General features: G+C 35.5%; 1 protein-coding gene and 1 long non-coding RNA gene across 9 annotated transcripts in view; one reads left to right on the top strand and one right to left on the bottom strand.

Moving 5' to 3' along the window:
- The window catches only part of LOC111516494 (ATP-binding cassette sub-family C member 4), a 259489-nt gene that overhangs the window by 132905 nt on the left and 108517 nt on the right, over nucleotides 1-18067 (bottom strand). For all 8 annotated transcript variants that reach the window (XM_074178633.1, XM_074178631.1, XM_074178626.1 and 5 more), the window contains 2 exons: nucleotides 15796-16068; nucleotides 3475-3803 (listed from right to left, as the gene is read on the bottom strand). In XM_074178633.1, coding sequence (XP_074034734.1) covers nucleotides 3475-3803; nucleotides 15796-16068 — 602 coding nt within the window. The remainder of the gene's footprint in view (nucleotides 1-3474; nucleotides 3804-15795; nucleotides 16069-18067) is intronic.
- On the top strand, nucleotides 9716-10576 carry LOC141483788 (uncharacterized). The gene is made up of 2 exons (XR_012466290.1): nucleotides 9716-9892; nucleotides 10099-10576. It is a non-coding gene; the product is annotated as an uncharacterized lncRNA (long non-coding RNA).

Genomic DNA, 18067 nt, shown 5'->3' on the forward strand with positions numbered 1-18067 from the left:
CGTGAAGAGAAACATTCCAGCGTGTCGATCGCAGCTTGAGGGAGACAGGTATGTAATGATTGATAATTAATTTGAGCACGTTGTTTTATTTCGATATTATTAAAGGTACAGTTTTGCCAAAACGAGGTGGTGAGGGCGCTCCTAGGACTGTACGACCCGTTGTATTGGAGGAAAATATTTTGGAAGCCGTCGCTGATGATCCTTCAATGAGCATCAGAAATCTATCAGAACAGTTCCATACATCCAAGTCCACTATTCATAGAATAATTAGGGAACAACTGCTCCACCCATTTCACATCCAAAAGGTACATGCCATGACACCTCAAGATTTTCCAGCACGACTGGAATATGCCAATTGGTTCATGGATAGGCAAAGAGAGAATATGGCTTTTATTAATCGAGTTTTATTCACTGATGAAGCAGGTTTCAGTAGAGATGGAGTTATCAACTCTCATAATCTCCATATATGGGCCGAAGAAAATCCCCATGGGATATTGCAAACCAAACACCAACGGAAATTCAACGTGAATGTTTGGGCTGGTATCATAGGAAACCATCTTATAGGACCATTCGTTCTACAGGACCGATTGAATGGAGAACGTTATTTGGAGTTCATTCAGAACGATTTGAATGGACTTTTGGAACATGTTCCATTGCAAACCCGAAGAGATATGTGGTTTATGCATGATGGCGCTCCTCCTCATTTTAGTTTGATTGTGCGTGACCATCTGAACCATATTTTCCACAATAGATGGATTGGTAGAAGTGGGCCATATTCATGGCCATCGCGATCTCCGGATTTAAATCCATTGGATTTCTTTCTGTGGGGGCATCTAAAAAGCCTTGTTTACGCTACACCTATTCACACAAGAGATGCATTGTTGAATAGAATAACATTACATTGTGAAGCCATACGAAACGACCCTGGAATGCTATTTCAAGTACAGAGAGGGTGTCTTCGCAGACTAAGAAAATGTATAGAGAGAGAAGGTGGTCATATCGAGCAGTTTCTGTAGCGGATTTTTCATTTCTGTTTGCTCTTGAGGCTCTTGAGTTTCGTTAGTTAAACGTGTTTGCATTATAAAAATTCGTTATGAACATTTTACCTATCATTTCCATTTTCCTTAAAAACTAATATTTTCGAATAATGGTAGACATATCAGGATAAATGTTGTTGAATAAACGTTATCATTATTATTTCTGCTTTGATAATTATTCATTTCAAATAATGGTGGACGAGCGGGTATGATGTCGTCGAGTGAAACTACATTTTTGTCAAGACTCGTTGCTCCGATCGACTTTCCACACGAGTACTTTTATTCATAAAATTGTCCAAGTAACCTCAATTTCTTGAAAAATATTGAAAAATATCTGTTATTTCAAAGTTTTGGGGTGTGGACCATCGGGGGTAGTCCGTTCCTGACTTTGTAGCAAAACAACTGATTCCTGCATGAAAGCTCATCGAAGGAATTCATTTGTTTAGTCAATTACCAAAATTTGGATGATTTTGAATATTCACTTGGAAAGTTATCAAAGAAAAACATTTTTCATTTTGTAACTTCGAGGGCCCGTTACTTGGTAACGAAGGATTTAAGGAAAAAAAGTTATATGAAGTACTGGTGATATTTTGACCCCATCTATACATTCTCGAGAGGAAAAGAGGAAGTCCAGGGACACCCTGTATATAATTCTCCAAAAAGTTTTGTCCCATAAAAATAGTGTACAATATCGTTGGAAAATTTACGAATTTTCGAAAAATCAATGAAGGGATGAAAGCACTGACATCACGTGAATTGTAGTTTCATTTCACAATATTGATTATATAATAATATCTTAAACTATCAATTATTTTCACCCAACTTTAATGACGATGACCAACTCTAATTTCAGTTATTGATGATATATTTTCACCTATTACAATATAATTTTCAATTTTATGATTTCAATTTCAATTTTATTATTTTCAATTCCATATAACAAGATATTTAGATATACATATATTGTTATAAGTTATCTTTTATTATTCCAACAGTTCTCCTAAGCACTCGAGGCGCTTGTTTTACGCATCCCCAAAGGAAGGCTCTGTAATACAAAGGAAGGTCTCGAGAAGGAACTAGACATCATCAAAAATGATCTTCAGCGGAATGGATACTCCAAAGCGATGGTAGAAAAGACTTTGGCTAAAAGACAGCAGGAGCCTCGCAAGGAAGAGAAGCCGTCACAACCAGTGCTTGCACTTCCCTACATCAGAGGATTATCGGAGAGGATAAGAAGAATTGGTTCCAAATACAACATTAGAACCTGTTTCAGATCCGGTAACACTATCCGTAGCAGCCTCACGAAAACCAGGCCCCCAAACGCGGACTGCGATTCCAAGAATTGCATTTACCGGATACCATGTGAGTGCGGAAAATCCTATATTGGTGAAACTAAGAGGCCATTGAATGTTCGCATTGCCGAGCACAAGAAGCACACACAGCGAGGAAAAACCAGCAAATCAGGAATAGCAGACCATGTTTGGACCCATCAACACAACATCGAGTGGTCCCAAGCTGAGATCTTGCACAGAGAGGAACATTGGTTCAGGAGAAAATTTAAGGAAGCCGCATACATGTTGTCCAACAACGTATTCAGCCAGGCCTGCGTAGATATACGAAACATATGGAAACCCATCATCAAACGAAAAATGACCAACTCCCGCCAAAACGGTCATCTCTCACGGAATCAGTGAAGCGGAAAATGGAAGGTAGAGAAAGTGAAAGTATTTCAACGGCCTATAAAATAGTCATCTCTCGGAGGAATCAGTCCAGTCATCACCCGAAGACGATTGTAGATACCAACAATCGAAACGTCGTGAACTAACGTGACTTGGAATCTCTACAATTTTTTATTTTTATTGTTTTCTGTTTGCATTCCTTTAATTTTCATTTATTCAATTATTATATTTGTACTTGTAGGTTAGTTCACTATCATTTCATTTCAGGTTTATTGTTGCTTAATATAATTGTTATTTTCAACTATTCTTTTTTAACTTTCTTTTTTTACTTGTTTCAGGGATTTCAAATCATTTTATATAGTAGACAATGGAAGTTCGAACTAGTGAAATTCATCACGAAACATTGTCAATCACCTTCAAACAAACGTTGTAATTCAGGATTCTTATAAGATAATTGAAATGAATGGTTATCATATTATACATATCAATATACTGTTCTCAAAGAAAATATACGTTCTACCTGTAAGTGAAATTCTTGTAGGAATTGATGAAATTCAATCAATAAAAAATTATTTTTTCTTTGGGATTGTTTTCAAATTTTCTTTTTTTTTGTTTCACCTTCTCCAATTTTTGGTTTATTATTTGTTGCATTTTTTCATCTTCAGTGTTCGGTACGGTTGATGTGGCAAGGATCCATGTCTTCAATCACATTTATATTCACATTCATTTAAGAAAAATTATAATGGCGTGTGTTTTACCTGTAGAAATGAGCTTTTTCCTGATCCCACTGGTCCAATGACGGCACATAATGATCCTGGTGGAATTCGTAGGGTTATGTTTGTCAGTGTGAAGTTTTTGGGAACCCAACAAGCGGAAACATTTGTCAGCGTTACCTCCTCTCCTTCATTGATTTCATTACGTATTGTTTGTTGTTCATCTAGAAGGAGAAACATCTCTAGTCTTTTAACGGACGTCAACGCTTCAGAACCATTGCTCACTGCATAGGGAAAAAGAAAGGACGTTGAGTTCCTTAGAATATTGAAGAACTGAGCCATGGAAAACATTTTTTCCGCAGTGATTACATTTCCTAAAAAAGAGGGGTATGAAGTCAATTTCAAAATGCTTCTGAAAGTAGTAACATTCAATTTTTCGAGTGAACTACGAATTCTTAAGGATTTAATATTTTCTCTGTCGTTCGAATCTTATTCCTTTTACTATTTTTTACTGGATTTTTGTTGGAAATTTTCACATTATTCTGGACATAGTTTAGGTTGATGGAAGCAGTGACCAAAATTAAAGTATTTGTGATCCAACCTCAGATAAGGCTATTTCGTCCTGCCAGTACCTCATCGGTGGTGCTAGACCGAACCAGGAATGCACTGCTGGACTGAACTGTCCTTCAAAGATGAGGTTATGATATCTCCCATTACGAAGACGACGCCATCTACGAAAATGACAGAAGATTCATTCCTTGAATTTCAATCGACATCAATTGCCGAATGAACCATTTGTGGTCCAACCTCAAACAGCACAGTTTTGATTCACCAATATCGCATCATTAATGCTAGACTGAACCACGAATGCCATATATGAGTTCGTCAGAAGACTCAGACTCAAAATAGGACTAAGTGGGTTATCTTTGTGTGATTTAATCAACGAATAAAGTTTAGGTGAGTGTGGGTTGACGACTAACGATCGGAATTTTTCCGCTTCATCCATGGAACAATTAATATCGTACATTCCAGCATTCAGAAAGTCTAAAGTCTTCTCCACGTATTACAAGGAGGACATGGGTTCAACCATGAATACCAGCCCCTCCATTTCCAGAAGAAAGGTTTGAAACTCAACCTGTTGGAGAGTATGGAAATGAACAAATTCAAAAACTCTCAAAATCTTATGAACGATCAAAATTAATTGAATAATTTGCCATTATTGAATCTGTGCATTTCCAGGTAAAAAAAGATAGTTATTTTTACGGTTCTTTCGGCAAATTTATGAATTCATACCTGACCTGTTCAGGTAGATTAATTCATTAGAAATTAGGTAGGTGAGTAGGTAATAGGTTAGAGTATAAAATGGTTGTAATTCAGAAATAACTTTTAGTTTTGATTTATGCTTGATAAAGCTATTGTATAGCGAAACACGTGTGGCAGTTTCTGTGAAACTATTTATAGTGAAAATCATACAATAAACTGTATCAATTAGTTTCTATCACCATATGTTTCTTACTGATCTGTTTCCATACCAATGCGTTTGCCTCCACTACGGGTGGATTATTGTCAATATACGGAGTTCATAATATATTTCTAGCACACTATCAGCTTTTAATTGCCTGTAATTCTAGAGTCTTTAAGTGCCAAGTCCGCTTTTGCTTTCCTGTTATTGGAAGATATAAAAGAGGTGGATTCGAGTAGGTTGTTGGTTCTCATTGCTTCTATGGAAGCAAGCCTTATTTTGTAAATGACGGTCGTTTCAATATTTTCTTACGTTATCTGTGAATAACTAGTATTGAGCACAGAAATCTAACGGTTGAATTATTAATTTTATCTGACGCCGTCGTGTCGAAGTTCTGTCCTGGAAGGTACAGCCTCCTGGTGAAAATGTACCAAACGTAAGCTAACATTTCGAAAGTTTTTTAGAAAATTCTGGTCGAAATTATATCATTTGGCTAGTTATTAGATTACCAATTCAAAGGAAACGGTTATGCGAGCGAGATGACAAGTTGAAGAAATACCTTTTGAGGATGTTACTATAACATTTTCTGAGGGGGAAAAGTTTGTGTTATTGGGGTGATGATAATTTATAGGTAAAACAGAATGTAATTTTGAACAACTGGAGTTTATTCCAATACCAAACTGTTATTTTAATACCTCGTCACATGTTTCGATCACTAAATGATCATCTTCAAGAGGAAGATCGAACTAAAGGTTCCAAGCAGTAGGGTAATTCCGGTGGAGATGGCCCTAGTAACTTTAAAACTCTACTGTGGAAGAATTATAATGAATAAAACATTAATTAATACGAAAACTTAAACTTCACTCATAATTCTTATCAAATATTAAGGATAAATCACTTTGCCAAATGCATTAACGTAATTTTAAACTTATAAAATAATTAGGACTGGCAATCTTTCCCAGGATGTCCGGGAGTGATAGCCATATCAGTCGAGGAGAGATGGCCAATACTTTTTTTGCCTTTCTTTTTGCCGTTGAGATCTTTTAGCTCCTTTTTTTTCTATTACCTCAGTATGAACACATGTCCTCAAACTCGGTGCAATTTTCATGCACCCAGAACATGCAAATATTGTATTGTATCCAATCTTTTATCAGTTTGTGTCTTATAATAACACAACACAACAAAGTTGTTGTTTCGGGGTTGAAATTAGATGATTTTAATGTATTTCCACGTGTTAAAACCGAAAGTGACCATAAAAATTATATATCAGCTATTGTTTTCAAGATACAGTATCATTATATTATATATATGTATATTGAGTTTTCAACAAATGAAATATTTCATCACCAACAGTTGGTACACATGTTTGTTTACATAACACCCCTCTCATCAGCTGTTCTTAAGTAGTAAACATAACCTATGTGAGTTTGTCAATTGTACGCACGTGGTTGCTATTGAAATTATCGTGTGAAGTTGATTTTTAAATTAATTTAAGTGCTGATCTGAAATGCCTCGAAAGTGTGTGAATTCTGTCGATAGCTTTTGCTATATATGTGGTGAAATAACATTTAAGGCTCAGAAAATGACACCTATCGTTAAGACAGCCTATGAACATTATTTTGGTGTGAAAGTTGGGGACCAAGATAAATCATGGGCTCCTCATATATGTTCTAATTCTTGTTCCGTCATATTGCGAGAGTGGCTGAAAAATAAAAACCGGGCAATGGCTTTTGCAGTACCTATGGTTTGGCGTGAGCCTACCAATCATACAGACGACTGTTATTTCTGCTTAACTCCTCCCATTAAGCAAGGTTTATCTATGAAGAAAAGAGGAACGGTTGAATACCCTAATCTCCCATCTGCTCTTCGGCCTGTACCACACTCAGACAATTTGCCAGTCCCTTTTCCACCCCAAAACTATGAAATTTTAGAAGAAGGTGATGAAGACTGTTTAGAAGGAGCAACCCATCCTTCTACATTCTTTGACCCTGATTTTGAGGTAAGCGATAGGTCTAGTGATCCGCACAGAATTAGTCAAGCAGAGTTGAGTGACCTTATAAGAGATCTTTGCTTGTCTAAGGAAAAGGCTGAGCTGTTAGGGTCAAGACTATAACAGTGGAATCTTCTAAAACATGATGTGAAAATATCTCAGTACAGACAGCGTCAAAAAGATTTGCTTCCTTTTTTTGAGAAAAAAGAAAACCTCGTAGTTTGTTCTGATGTTAATGGTTTGATGGACTGCTTGAATTTGGATCACACTCCATCTGAATGGAGACTGTTTATAGACTCTTCAAAACTAAGCTTAAAAGCTGTACTTTTGCATAATGGAAATCAGCTACCCTCTATTCCTATAGGTCATGCAGTTCACATGAAGGAAACGTATATAAATATGAAAACACTTCTCCAATCAATCAAATATGAACAACACAAGTGGCACATCTGTGGTGATCTGAAAGTCATTGCTATACTCCTAGGAATGCAATTACGGTTCACCAAGTACTGTTGTTTTTTGTGTCTGTGGGACAGTCGGGATAGAAAATCTCACTATAAAAAAATGAACTGGCCTACACGAGACCTGAACCCTAATGAGAAAAATGTAGTTTACGAGCCTCTTGTAGATCCTAAGGATGTTCCCTTCCCCCATTACATATTAAGTTGGGACTAATGAAAAACTTTGTGAAGGCCATGGACCAGGAAGGACAAGCTTTTAAGTACTTGACAGCAAAGTTTCCCAGGTTGAGTGATGCTAAAGTCAAGGAAGGCATCTTTATTGGGCCTCAAATCCGTGAAATCGTAAATGATCCTGCTTTTGACATGATTTTAACAGGAAATGAAAAAAGAGCCTGGGACGCCTTTAAGGGAGTTGTACATGGGTTTTTAGGTAACAAAAGAGATGATAACTTCACAGCATTGGTTAAAGAGCTTTTTCAAGCTTACCACCAACTTGGATGCAACATGTCCTTAAAAATTCATTTTCTTCACTCTCATCTTAATTTCTTCCCACAAAACTGTGGAGCTGTGAGTGACGAACATGGAGAAAGATTCCATCAAAACATTGCCTTAATGGAACAGATATATCAGGGCCGTTGGAATGAAGCAATGCTTGCAGACTACTGCTGGTCTGTGTGTAGGGATGCTCCAGAAGTGTTTTATAAAAGACAAGATAAACGACAGCGATCTTACAATGAATCGGATGGACTTAATTGAAATTTGGTGGTACAAACTTCTTTTATTTGTCAAAACACTAAGAATAATGTTTTTTTTTATTAATTTTGTACTTAAAATATTCTAAAAGAAACATAACAATATTGTTTTATGTACTTTCACTTTTCACGTATAGTATAACTACTTTTTAAGATTAAGTACTGTGTATCTCAAAAACCAGAGCTAATAAAAATTTTTCATTGTTATTTTCGTTTTTATCACCCCAAAATTAGTAGAAATTGACTAATTTAGTGTAGGAAACATTCAAAAAATATTTTTTTGTTGTGTTGTGTAATTATCACCACAACCTCTACAGTTATCTTTCTCTCTGTTTCCAGTTTCACTTTCAGAGGTATCATTGAAAACGATGGGAATTTTTTCGCAGCTGCTATCAGACAACCTACGAATTACCTTTAGTTTCTTAACAGTCTTTTTTCTCAGGTTTATCAGTCTCAATATTTGTTTTTATTATTTTTGGTTTTTTGACTTTTGTTCCTTATTTTCTTTTCCATTTTCCGTTTTTTCAATATGCTTTTCAGATGTCAAAAGAATGCTTACTTGTTTCGCGGAGTACGTCCAGGGTACTGTCTCATCCATAACCTGCAGGATTCATAGAAGTAAGTTTTGAGAGACTTGAATACAACATCCAGCGGCTGAAGGTAATGGGATGTGTGTGACGGCATTGAGAGTAAGATGATGTCATTATCATTAGCAAACTCCAGCATTTTAACTGAATTGCAGTGTGTAGAATGACCGTCCAGGAAAAGGAGCACTTTGCCATCTGGTTTTCGAGGCAAGAAATGCGATTTCATCCATTGCATGAATATGTCGGAGGTTATATAGGTGGATTTTTGTGACATATAAACTACCGAACCTGGAGGCCCACACAGCACTAGATATTCTTGGAATATTCCCTGTATATCATAAAACGAACGTATATATTCCAAATATTCATAGAATATTCTTGGAATATATACATGCCTTTAGAATATTCATAGAATATGCTTGAATGAATATGGCAGGATTATTCCCGAAAGAATGTGCATAGAATGTCTATAAATGGATTATTCTCCCTTGAATATTCTAAGAATATTGTCGATCGAATATACCATATGGTATATTCTTAGAATATGTCCCCACGGTATATTTTGGAATATTCTATACAATGGAATTTTGAATTATCTTAAAATAACGTATTCAAATAATTCAATATTATTAAAAACAGAAATATTTGAAGATCTTAATCGAATGCATAACCTAATGTATATAACCCTGATAGTGTTAACCAGTTTTTGAACTCAACGCAAAGATTCTGGATGAATTGCTCCAACAGCAACTGTTGGAAACGACAAAAAAATTTGAATGGGCCAATAAATGAACCAATTGCATCAATAAATTGGTTGATTCTCATCCTATTCGTCTTTTTGTATTTGAAATTATTTAATTACAAAGCGAAAAATCCTGGAAACAGAGAAATGGGGAAGTGAATAATTGGAGTAAACGTTTCTCATTGGTCAATTGAAGTGTAGCGCGCGACAGTCGAATAAGCTCTGTGAAAGCGGCTGTCCCTTAATGCATGGTACATTTGCGTTAAATTCGATATTTGATTCAACATGGCGGTTGACGTGGCAGGTTCGCATGTGTAATGCATGATGTGTTGGTGTTATTATCAAAGTATAATTCTGTCACGTTCAGTGTACCATTTATAATTTGGGGTTGTCCAATTTGCAGTACAGCGAATAGTTTGATTTTGGATTTTCAAACAGGAGAGTTGCATCTATTCAGTCTTCAAAAAAAGTAAGTAAAATGCAATAGTATCGATAGTAAACTGAAAACGTAATGATTACTTTTCAACAAGACAATGCAAGTTGCTCTCCAAGTCATAAAATGTTGTAAATGTTCATGAGTAACCTATGCGAAAAATATCTATTTGATTTTTATTCCAGTTTTATTGTGCCACTTTCGAATAGTGATAATGAACGTTAATGTACATTTTGTTCCAGGTATTACTATTGAAACACTGGCTGATGCATTGTTGGACAAATATAAGGAAAACTATTCTGGTGAGCAAAGTTTGAATAACTTTAAGTAGGTAAGTGAAATTCATTGAAGAACCCATCATACCACTCATTTTAAATACTTCATTTGTGGGTTTATTTTTCTAAGTGAGAAACCTAACCTAACCTATTTCTTGATGTAATACACTTTTTCTTTTTCAATGAAATGATATATTTATTATTTTTTAATTAGTGCTGATGAATTCACAGAGTTGTTAATTTTAGTATATTTTTTAGTATACATTTGTTTGAGAGTAGGAACATCCTAATTTGAATACATTTCTAATATTTGTAATATGACAGTATTCAGGAATATTTTATTCAGTGAATAAATATTTTGAATTAGATTTTTTATTTTTAATATTGGTTGAAACGCCAAATATTTCAGTGTATATTGTTTTTAAAATATATTTGTTTATGAATATTATGTGTTTTATTACTTGTGTGAATCTTGTATCAAAATGCAATATATACATGCCTAATAGCGATTACTCGTCACATTCTTGGAATATTCCAAATATTCCTAGAATATTCATAAAATATATTTAAAGAATATTCTATGGTGTTTCTCTATTGTATATTCCTACAATAAACTAAGAATATCCTGAATATTTTATGAATATTCCTCGGGTTCTATTCCTGGAATATTCTTAATAGAATATACCTTAGATATTCTAAGAATATTATAAGATATTCCCAAGGAATATTCTTAAAATATATCAAAGGTTCGCCAGGAGCACTTCCAGGGAATATTCTCCAGAAGATATGTATATATCCATGGCATATTCATAGCATAATACAATATCCTTAAATGTATATTCATGAAATATACCTGGAATATCTATTGCTATGTGGGGGCAGTCCATCTTCGAATTCAGGTTTTTTCGTTGTCCTCTCATAATGTACGCCGGAGGCATAAAATAACCCTCAGTATTACAATAACCAACTACCATTACCGTTTCTCCTTTTTCTGTAGAGGTTGGAACCTTTTTCAGCCAAAACATGACCTGGCCGATTATTTAACTGCAATCCAGACTCGTCCATGTTATAAATATGGCCAGGTTCATTAGGTCATTATCACTGAGAGTTTTCTCAAGCATTTTAAAATAGGCGTTTACATCTGATTTATTCATCCCTCGACTTCTAGCGTATGACACCCTTACTGATTTCCTTAATGAAATATCGGAATTAATTTTCAGAAACATTTTCACCCATTTATAGCCTGCCTTTTCAGATGTTTTATAGGATCTATGTTTAATTCCTAATTGCTCAGCAAACTTGAATTTAATTATTCTTAAATCATTTAAATCATTTATAGTCAAAGGAAAGCCTCTTGACTGCATGTCTTTTATATGCTTGCTCAGTCTTTTTTCACAATCTGTACCGAAGGTAGATGACGGTCCCTTAGGCTCTTTAGTGTTATCATTTAGTTTTAACCTTGTTTTTCTTGGTATATTGTAGATAAAAGGGGTCCTATAAATCGTCATCCTTCGATTTTGTACTTCTTCCACAGCATTTTTAAATCTTCTTCGCTCCATTAAACTCGACCAGCAGCCACCTTCCGTACGTATTGGTTAGGCATTTGTAGAAAATATTGAAGATTAAAAATTAATGAAAATTAGGACATAACATTTTATGGCTATCTCTCCCGTGAATACTATGGCCATCTCTCCTAATTGTCCGGGTGAGATGACCACATTAGGTAATTGAAGCCACTTCTCAAGTTAGTGGGTAATTTTGAGGTGTGAACGTCGGAGAACTCTATTACTTCACTGAGAAAGCACGAAAACGGACATAACTTTCAAAATCTTTTTGTGATCACTTAATATGTTAACTCCATTACTTAACTCGCATAATGAAAAATCAAAGTCAAATTACTCACCGTTGCCTTATTTTTTCAACAAAAAAATCTACTGGCAGTTGTTACTCGTGCCGATGCGAACCGAACTTAACGATGACTAGTGTCATCTATTGATGACTTTTTTCTATTGGCCATCTCTCCCGTACGGCCGTCTTCCCCGTAATTACCCTACATCAAAAGTACCAATCTTATTTCACTGCGTTGAGCATTTGTTTTTCATTTCTTTCATATCGGAAAAATCAAAATACATTATTTTTAGGCCTTTTATTTGTGGAGTTTTCTTTTATACAGTGCTAGTCAAAAGTCCCCTCCCCCCCTCGTATCTTTTGAACGGGTATACTTCTAATAATGAAGTTTGGAGGGTGGAAATAAACAGATGTAGGCTTCTTAACTGGTCATAACAGGTGACGCAATAGTCATAAATGACGTCACAAGGCCACTGTGACCAAAAATTTTAAATGGGACCCTATGGCAAGTGACAGCTCGTTTGGAAGGTATTGAAAATACCTATTCAGTCATACCAATTTTGTTTGGGTTTCGGCTGATTTTGATTGATAAATTGAAGAAATACGAAAATTATAGTTTCGCATTTAATTAATAAAGATTTAAGAACCAGTTCTTACAATAAGTGTTCAAAATGTGCTCCATCTACTTCCTGGCAGTAATGCATCCTATTGCTAAACTCTTGTCGTACTCGTCCCAGTGTGTCAGCGGAAATTGCCCTACATTCTTCAACAATTCGTTGTTTCAGAATGGCAATACTGTCAGGTGCTGTAGCGTAAACCTTAGATTTCAAATACCCCCATAGAAAAAATCTAATGGTGTAAGGTCCGGTGACCGAGCTGGCCATTCGATCGAACCTCGTCGTCCAATCCATCTACCACGATATTCTTCATCTAGGTAACGTCTTACTGCACCGTAATAGTGTGCAGGAGCACCATCTTGTTGAAACGTTATTTCCAAGTTGTCGAATTCATCTGGATTATCTTCTAGAATTTCAAGAATTAACTCCTCAATATCAGTTTGTAACATCTCCAGATACAATTCACCGGTTAAGTTAGCATTGAGAAAAAGAGGCCCAACTATGTGGTTTCCCAAAATACCTGCCCAAACATTTACTTTTTCTGGAAATTGAGTATGTTTTTCACGAAAGATGTGAGGATTTGTGTCACTCCAATACCTCACATTTTGAGTGTTAACATTTCCATTGAGAAAGAAAGTACTTTCGTCACTAAAACAAATTGTCTGTATGTAGCCTGGTTGTTGGTTCATTTTATCGGACATAGTTTCACAGAATTCTAGTCTTCGGTCGGGGTCATCATCTGAAAGTTGGTGCACCATTTTTAATTTGTATGGATGAAATTTGTTTTTAGCCAACACCCTATGTATTGTCCTTTGACTGACTCCACAGATAGACGCAACTTGGGCTGTGGAAGAAGTAGGGTTCACTACCATTTCTCCAAGTATGTCAATTTTTTTGTCATCACTAATTGTTGGTCGACCAGATCGTTTGGCATCTTGAACACTACCTGATGCTTCAAACTTCCGAAGAAGCTCCCTCAAATAAACCCTCGATATAGGGCGATCGGGGTACCTCTCATTAAACAGTCGTTCCGCTGCATGGAAATTGTTTCTACATTCACCAATTATTAAGATAGCTGCTACTTTGTCGGCTACAGTACGTACCATTTTGCCTATGTAAACACTTAAACGTCTCGTTAAACAATAGCTTAGGTAAATTTTCAAGGTATAAACACTTTTAACAAGTAGATAATTCAAACACGTCAACCTTTTTGACAATGAACCAGAGGCGTACTTTAAAATCTTTATTAATTAAATGCGAAACAATAATTTTCGTATTTCTTCAATTTATCAATCAAAATCAGCCGAAACCCAAACAAAATTGGTATGACTGAATAGGTATTTTCAATACCTTTCAAACAAGCTGTCACTTGCCATAGGGTCCCATTTAAAATTTTTGGTCACAGTGGCCTTGTGACGTCATTAATGACTATTGCGTCACCTGTTATGACCAGTTAAGAAGCCTACATCCGTTTATTTCCACCCTCCAAATTTCATTATTATAAGTATACCCGTTCCAAAGATACGAGGGGGGGAGGGGACTTTTGACTAGCACTGTATAGAATTCTTAACAAATAAAACTGGCTTTGCAACTATGCCGTCAACTTTCATTAACAACACTGAACCTTAGTTGGGCAATTTAATAAGTTTCGAAATCTTGTGATTCCTGGGACTACTGGCAAATCAAGGCTGAGTAGTGCATAGCCGAATGATTATCTCATCTTTCATTGTGGTACTCCGATATTATATTTCGAAGAAGACATTGATTTACAAAAACTATTTTCTGAGTTCCAATCTCTTTCTTGAATAGTATGAAATAGGGGTTCACGAGAACCGTAGCTCTTTCCAGTCTTTGCTGTTGTACACGATTAAATTTCCTCAATAATGTAATTTCTGTGATTATAGTCCTAAATAAAAGATGTATTTCACTATGAAATATTGGATTTCAGTCAGTTACAACTTATTCGTAGAATTAACAGATTTGTTCTCTGATTCATACTTGTGAGAAAGTTATTTTCTTTAATAAAAATCTGTTCAAGATCCTGAATATTCTAATAATTTTTTTCATTACGAATTCACTTAGGTTATGTTAGGTCAAGGGTTTATTGTGGCTCACATCTATCACACTCGACCAAATAAACTCAGCTTTTTAACGAAGCCGATTAGTTTGTATGATGAGTGGTCTTTCAGGTCAGATGGTAGCTCTGCCAAACTCTGAAAACCTGATTCGGTCCCCAGCGTGGCAGGCACAAATTATGTGCTTTGCTGTTTCATCATTTTTCCAACAGAGGTGACACATACTGTCTTCTGACAGTCCGAGTCTCGGCATATGATGATTCAGGGCCTGTCAGACATCGTAGTTCATCCCTACCATAGTCCAACAATTGTTTGCTACCAAGATTCGAAGGGTGAATAAGGGTGAGTCAGTCCTGGAAGATTCTGCCAGAAGTCCATAAATCTTTTTGTCATCCAGGTGCTCAATGTTTGTTTGGCAAAGTCAAAAGCGATACTAATAACAGGTTCTAGTCCGATGAAGCTGCTTGCAGCACCCTCCTTTGCGAGGGAGTCAACAGCCTCATTACCTTCCAGGCCATCATGGCTGGGAATCCAGACCAGAGACAATCTGTCAAATCTTTCTATCGAGGAGAGTCGTTTTTGGCAATTTGCTACCAATTTAGGTAGAAGCCAAGAGCTTCCAACGCCGCTTGACTATCCAAGAATATTTTTTTGACGTGTGTATGAGGTTGGATTCTTCCAATGTCTCTGCACACAATTCAATAGCATACATTTCCGCTTGAAATACAGTCGCATAGGTTCCTAGGCAGGTTTATATCACTGTCCTGGGTCTGCGACTGAAAATATTTGCACCAGAACCTGAAGGTGTTTTTGATCCATCTGTGAACCAACAAGTATGTGCTCTTAATATTTCCTTCTACTCGAATCCATTTATTCTCACTATTTGAAAGCTGGCTGTGAACAAGAACCCCTTTCTCCAAAAATAAACGTGATTGATAAATCTAGTATCTTCTCAAAAATTATTTGACTTTTCATTGAAACATTTTTGAATTATAAGTTTTGAAAAATGCTTATAGCTTCAGATACTGAATGATGAAGGCTGCAAATAATGAGGTGTAATTACGTATTATGTTCCTATTGGATAATCCAACCAACTATCTTTTATCGAAAAATTCATTGAATACCTAGTAAAAAATAACATGTCACAGTTACGAATAAGGCAATTTTCTGGATATAAACCATGAAACTCAACAATATTGCTCTTCGATATGATGTTCGCATTATGTCGTTGATTTCTGAAGCTCTTGCCGCATTGACGACTTTTTCGAATGACTTTTCCCAGGCGTACATCTTTATGACTTGTATTCCAGACACTAAACTATTCATCAACTTCATTCTTTTGTCAGTTTTCTCTGCTATGAGCTGCCTCAGCTTTCCACATTCTTTTCCTATGTATCCTGTTGAAAGAAAGGTGTTGTCAATTTATTTATTTACTTTTTGAGTGACTGAATTATTGGTCAGGTGACAAGCGGGAGTAATATTAATTTGCAGGTACGGAATTGCAGGCAACCTAGTTGAGTTTCGAATAAAATGCAAAAATTCAAGTCATTCTGTAAGCATTATGAATAACCCCTCTTTTTCTCTCTCTTCACTACATAGGTACTATAATTTTTTGTACATTATATGTTGGATGAAGTTTTGTATATTGTAAAGGAGTTGAATGGAAGAGCAGGATTCGGCGTGTTGCTCACGCATGTCTCCTGAATTCCGCTCTGGGATTTTACCAAACCCGTTCTATTCCCCTTTGTGTACTTTCTTTTTTACCTTGGTAAATAAAATACATTATTATTATTATTAATTACGAGAATTTACAATTAAATATATTAAATATATTTCAGCTGTTTACTAGGAATTTGAAAAATTCTATATAGAAGAGAAATCTGGTCAGGAGTTTTGAGATTAACTACCTTTGGACAATAGAAAAAATTTGCTCTTACGTTTGGGGGGTTGGAAATATTTTTTTTGTCTAATGGGTTTCAGTGATAAGCATAGCCTTCTGGAGAAACTTTCCGAAAGGGCTATTGCTGATAAATAGGGCTGCAAAAGTTTACGAAACATTATGATGAAATTTCTGAATGTTATTTGAGAAAGAACTGTTGGAAGGAATTATGTGCTTTTTGTAAGATAATATTAGACCGATAGACATGAGCTGGTTAGTTTTGAAGGTTATTAATGTAATGTTGTGTTAGATGGAGGATGTAGCGAATAGAAAAAAGGGTTTGCTCTTTGCATACACAAAGTGAGACAACTTGTGGGGACTCTAACGATAAAGTCGGTGCAGTAAAAGAGTATGGCAACAGTTTGATTTCAGTATGACATACAATTGAGGAAAACTAGGTAACCCTTTTACGTGATGATGAAATATATATGATGAAATTTTCCAACACTTCATGAAAATCCATTATAAAATTTTATTATGAGATTTTCACATTTTTATCGAACAGTATACAAAAGCACAGGCGTGTGAATTCAAATAGTATCGAACTATAGTGCGTTCATAATTTGTTGATAGCTCACTGCAAGTTTGACCCTCATTAGAGAACTGAAATACAGAGAGGACAGCTAATATGATATAATAACAAAAACCAAACTAAAACTGGCAGTTCAAGATGTTTTCGACTAACCCACCTTGTATCTGAAGAAATACAATACAGCTATAAAACTTTTAATCCGATTATGTAGGTATTTTGAGTGGAAATGAGTGACCAGTGTCGTAGAGTATATGATTGAAACATTAGTTACTTTAAATAAATGAATATATTAATATTCTTAAACTGTAGGTACTGTAAACTGTATTTTTATTTTAAAAAAATTTCTTTATTTTATTCAAAAATAATAAGTTACTTGCAATTTGTAAAAGATACATTTATTCAATTAATACCTATTTTTAAATGATATAAACTACGATTACTTACAAAACTATTCAAATTCAAAATGAACAGGATCATCTTCGGAATCCGAGTCGTCTTGCAGGTTAATAATTAGCGGTTGTGTCTCTACAGTCGCATCAATTATATTGTCAAGATCCCACATTTTTTGTTCTTCTTCTATTGCATGTCTTACTGCATCTCGCCAATTTTGTTCTGTAATATGTTGTAAAGACACATATAACAATTCACGTACAGCTTGTATTTTATATGACGTATTTTTTCTAGCCACATAGCTTTTCATTTGTGCCCAAATGAGTTCAATTGGATTTAATTCGCAGTGGTAGGGTGGAAGTCTAAGGACTGTGATGTTTCGTCTTTCCGCCATTTTGTCAACTACGTATTTCTTGAACTTAGATTTGTGTTGCCGGGCAATTTTTAAAAGTTCTGCTTTAACCATTCCATCTTCGTAAGGCAGGGACTTATTCCGCAGCCAGTCAATGATATCCTGTTTCTTCCACGCAGTCGT

The sequence above is a fragment of the Leptinotarsa decemlineata genome, unplaced genomic scaffold (genome assembly GCF_025532065.1).
Source record: "Leptinotarsa decemlineata unplaced genomic scaffold, Ldec_3_MD MMD2_tig00004204_RagTag_RagTag, whole genome shotgun sequence".
NCBI lineage: Eukaryota > Metazoa > Arthropoda > Insecta > Coleoptera > Chrysomelidae > Leptinotarsa > Leptinotarsa decemlineata.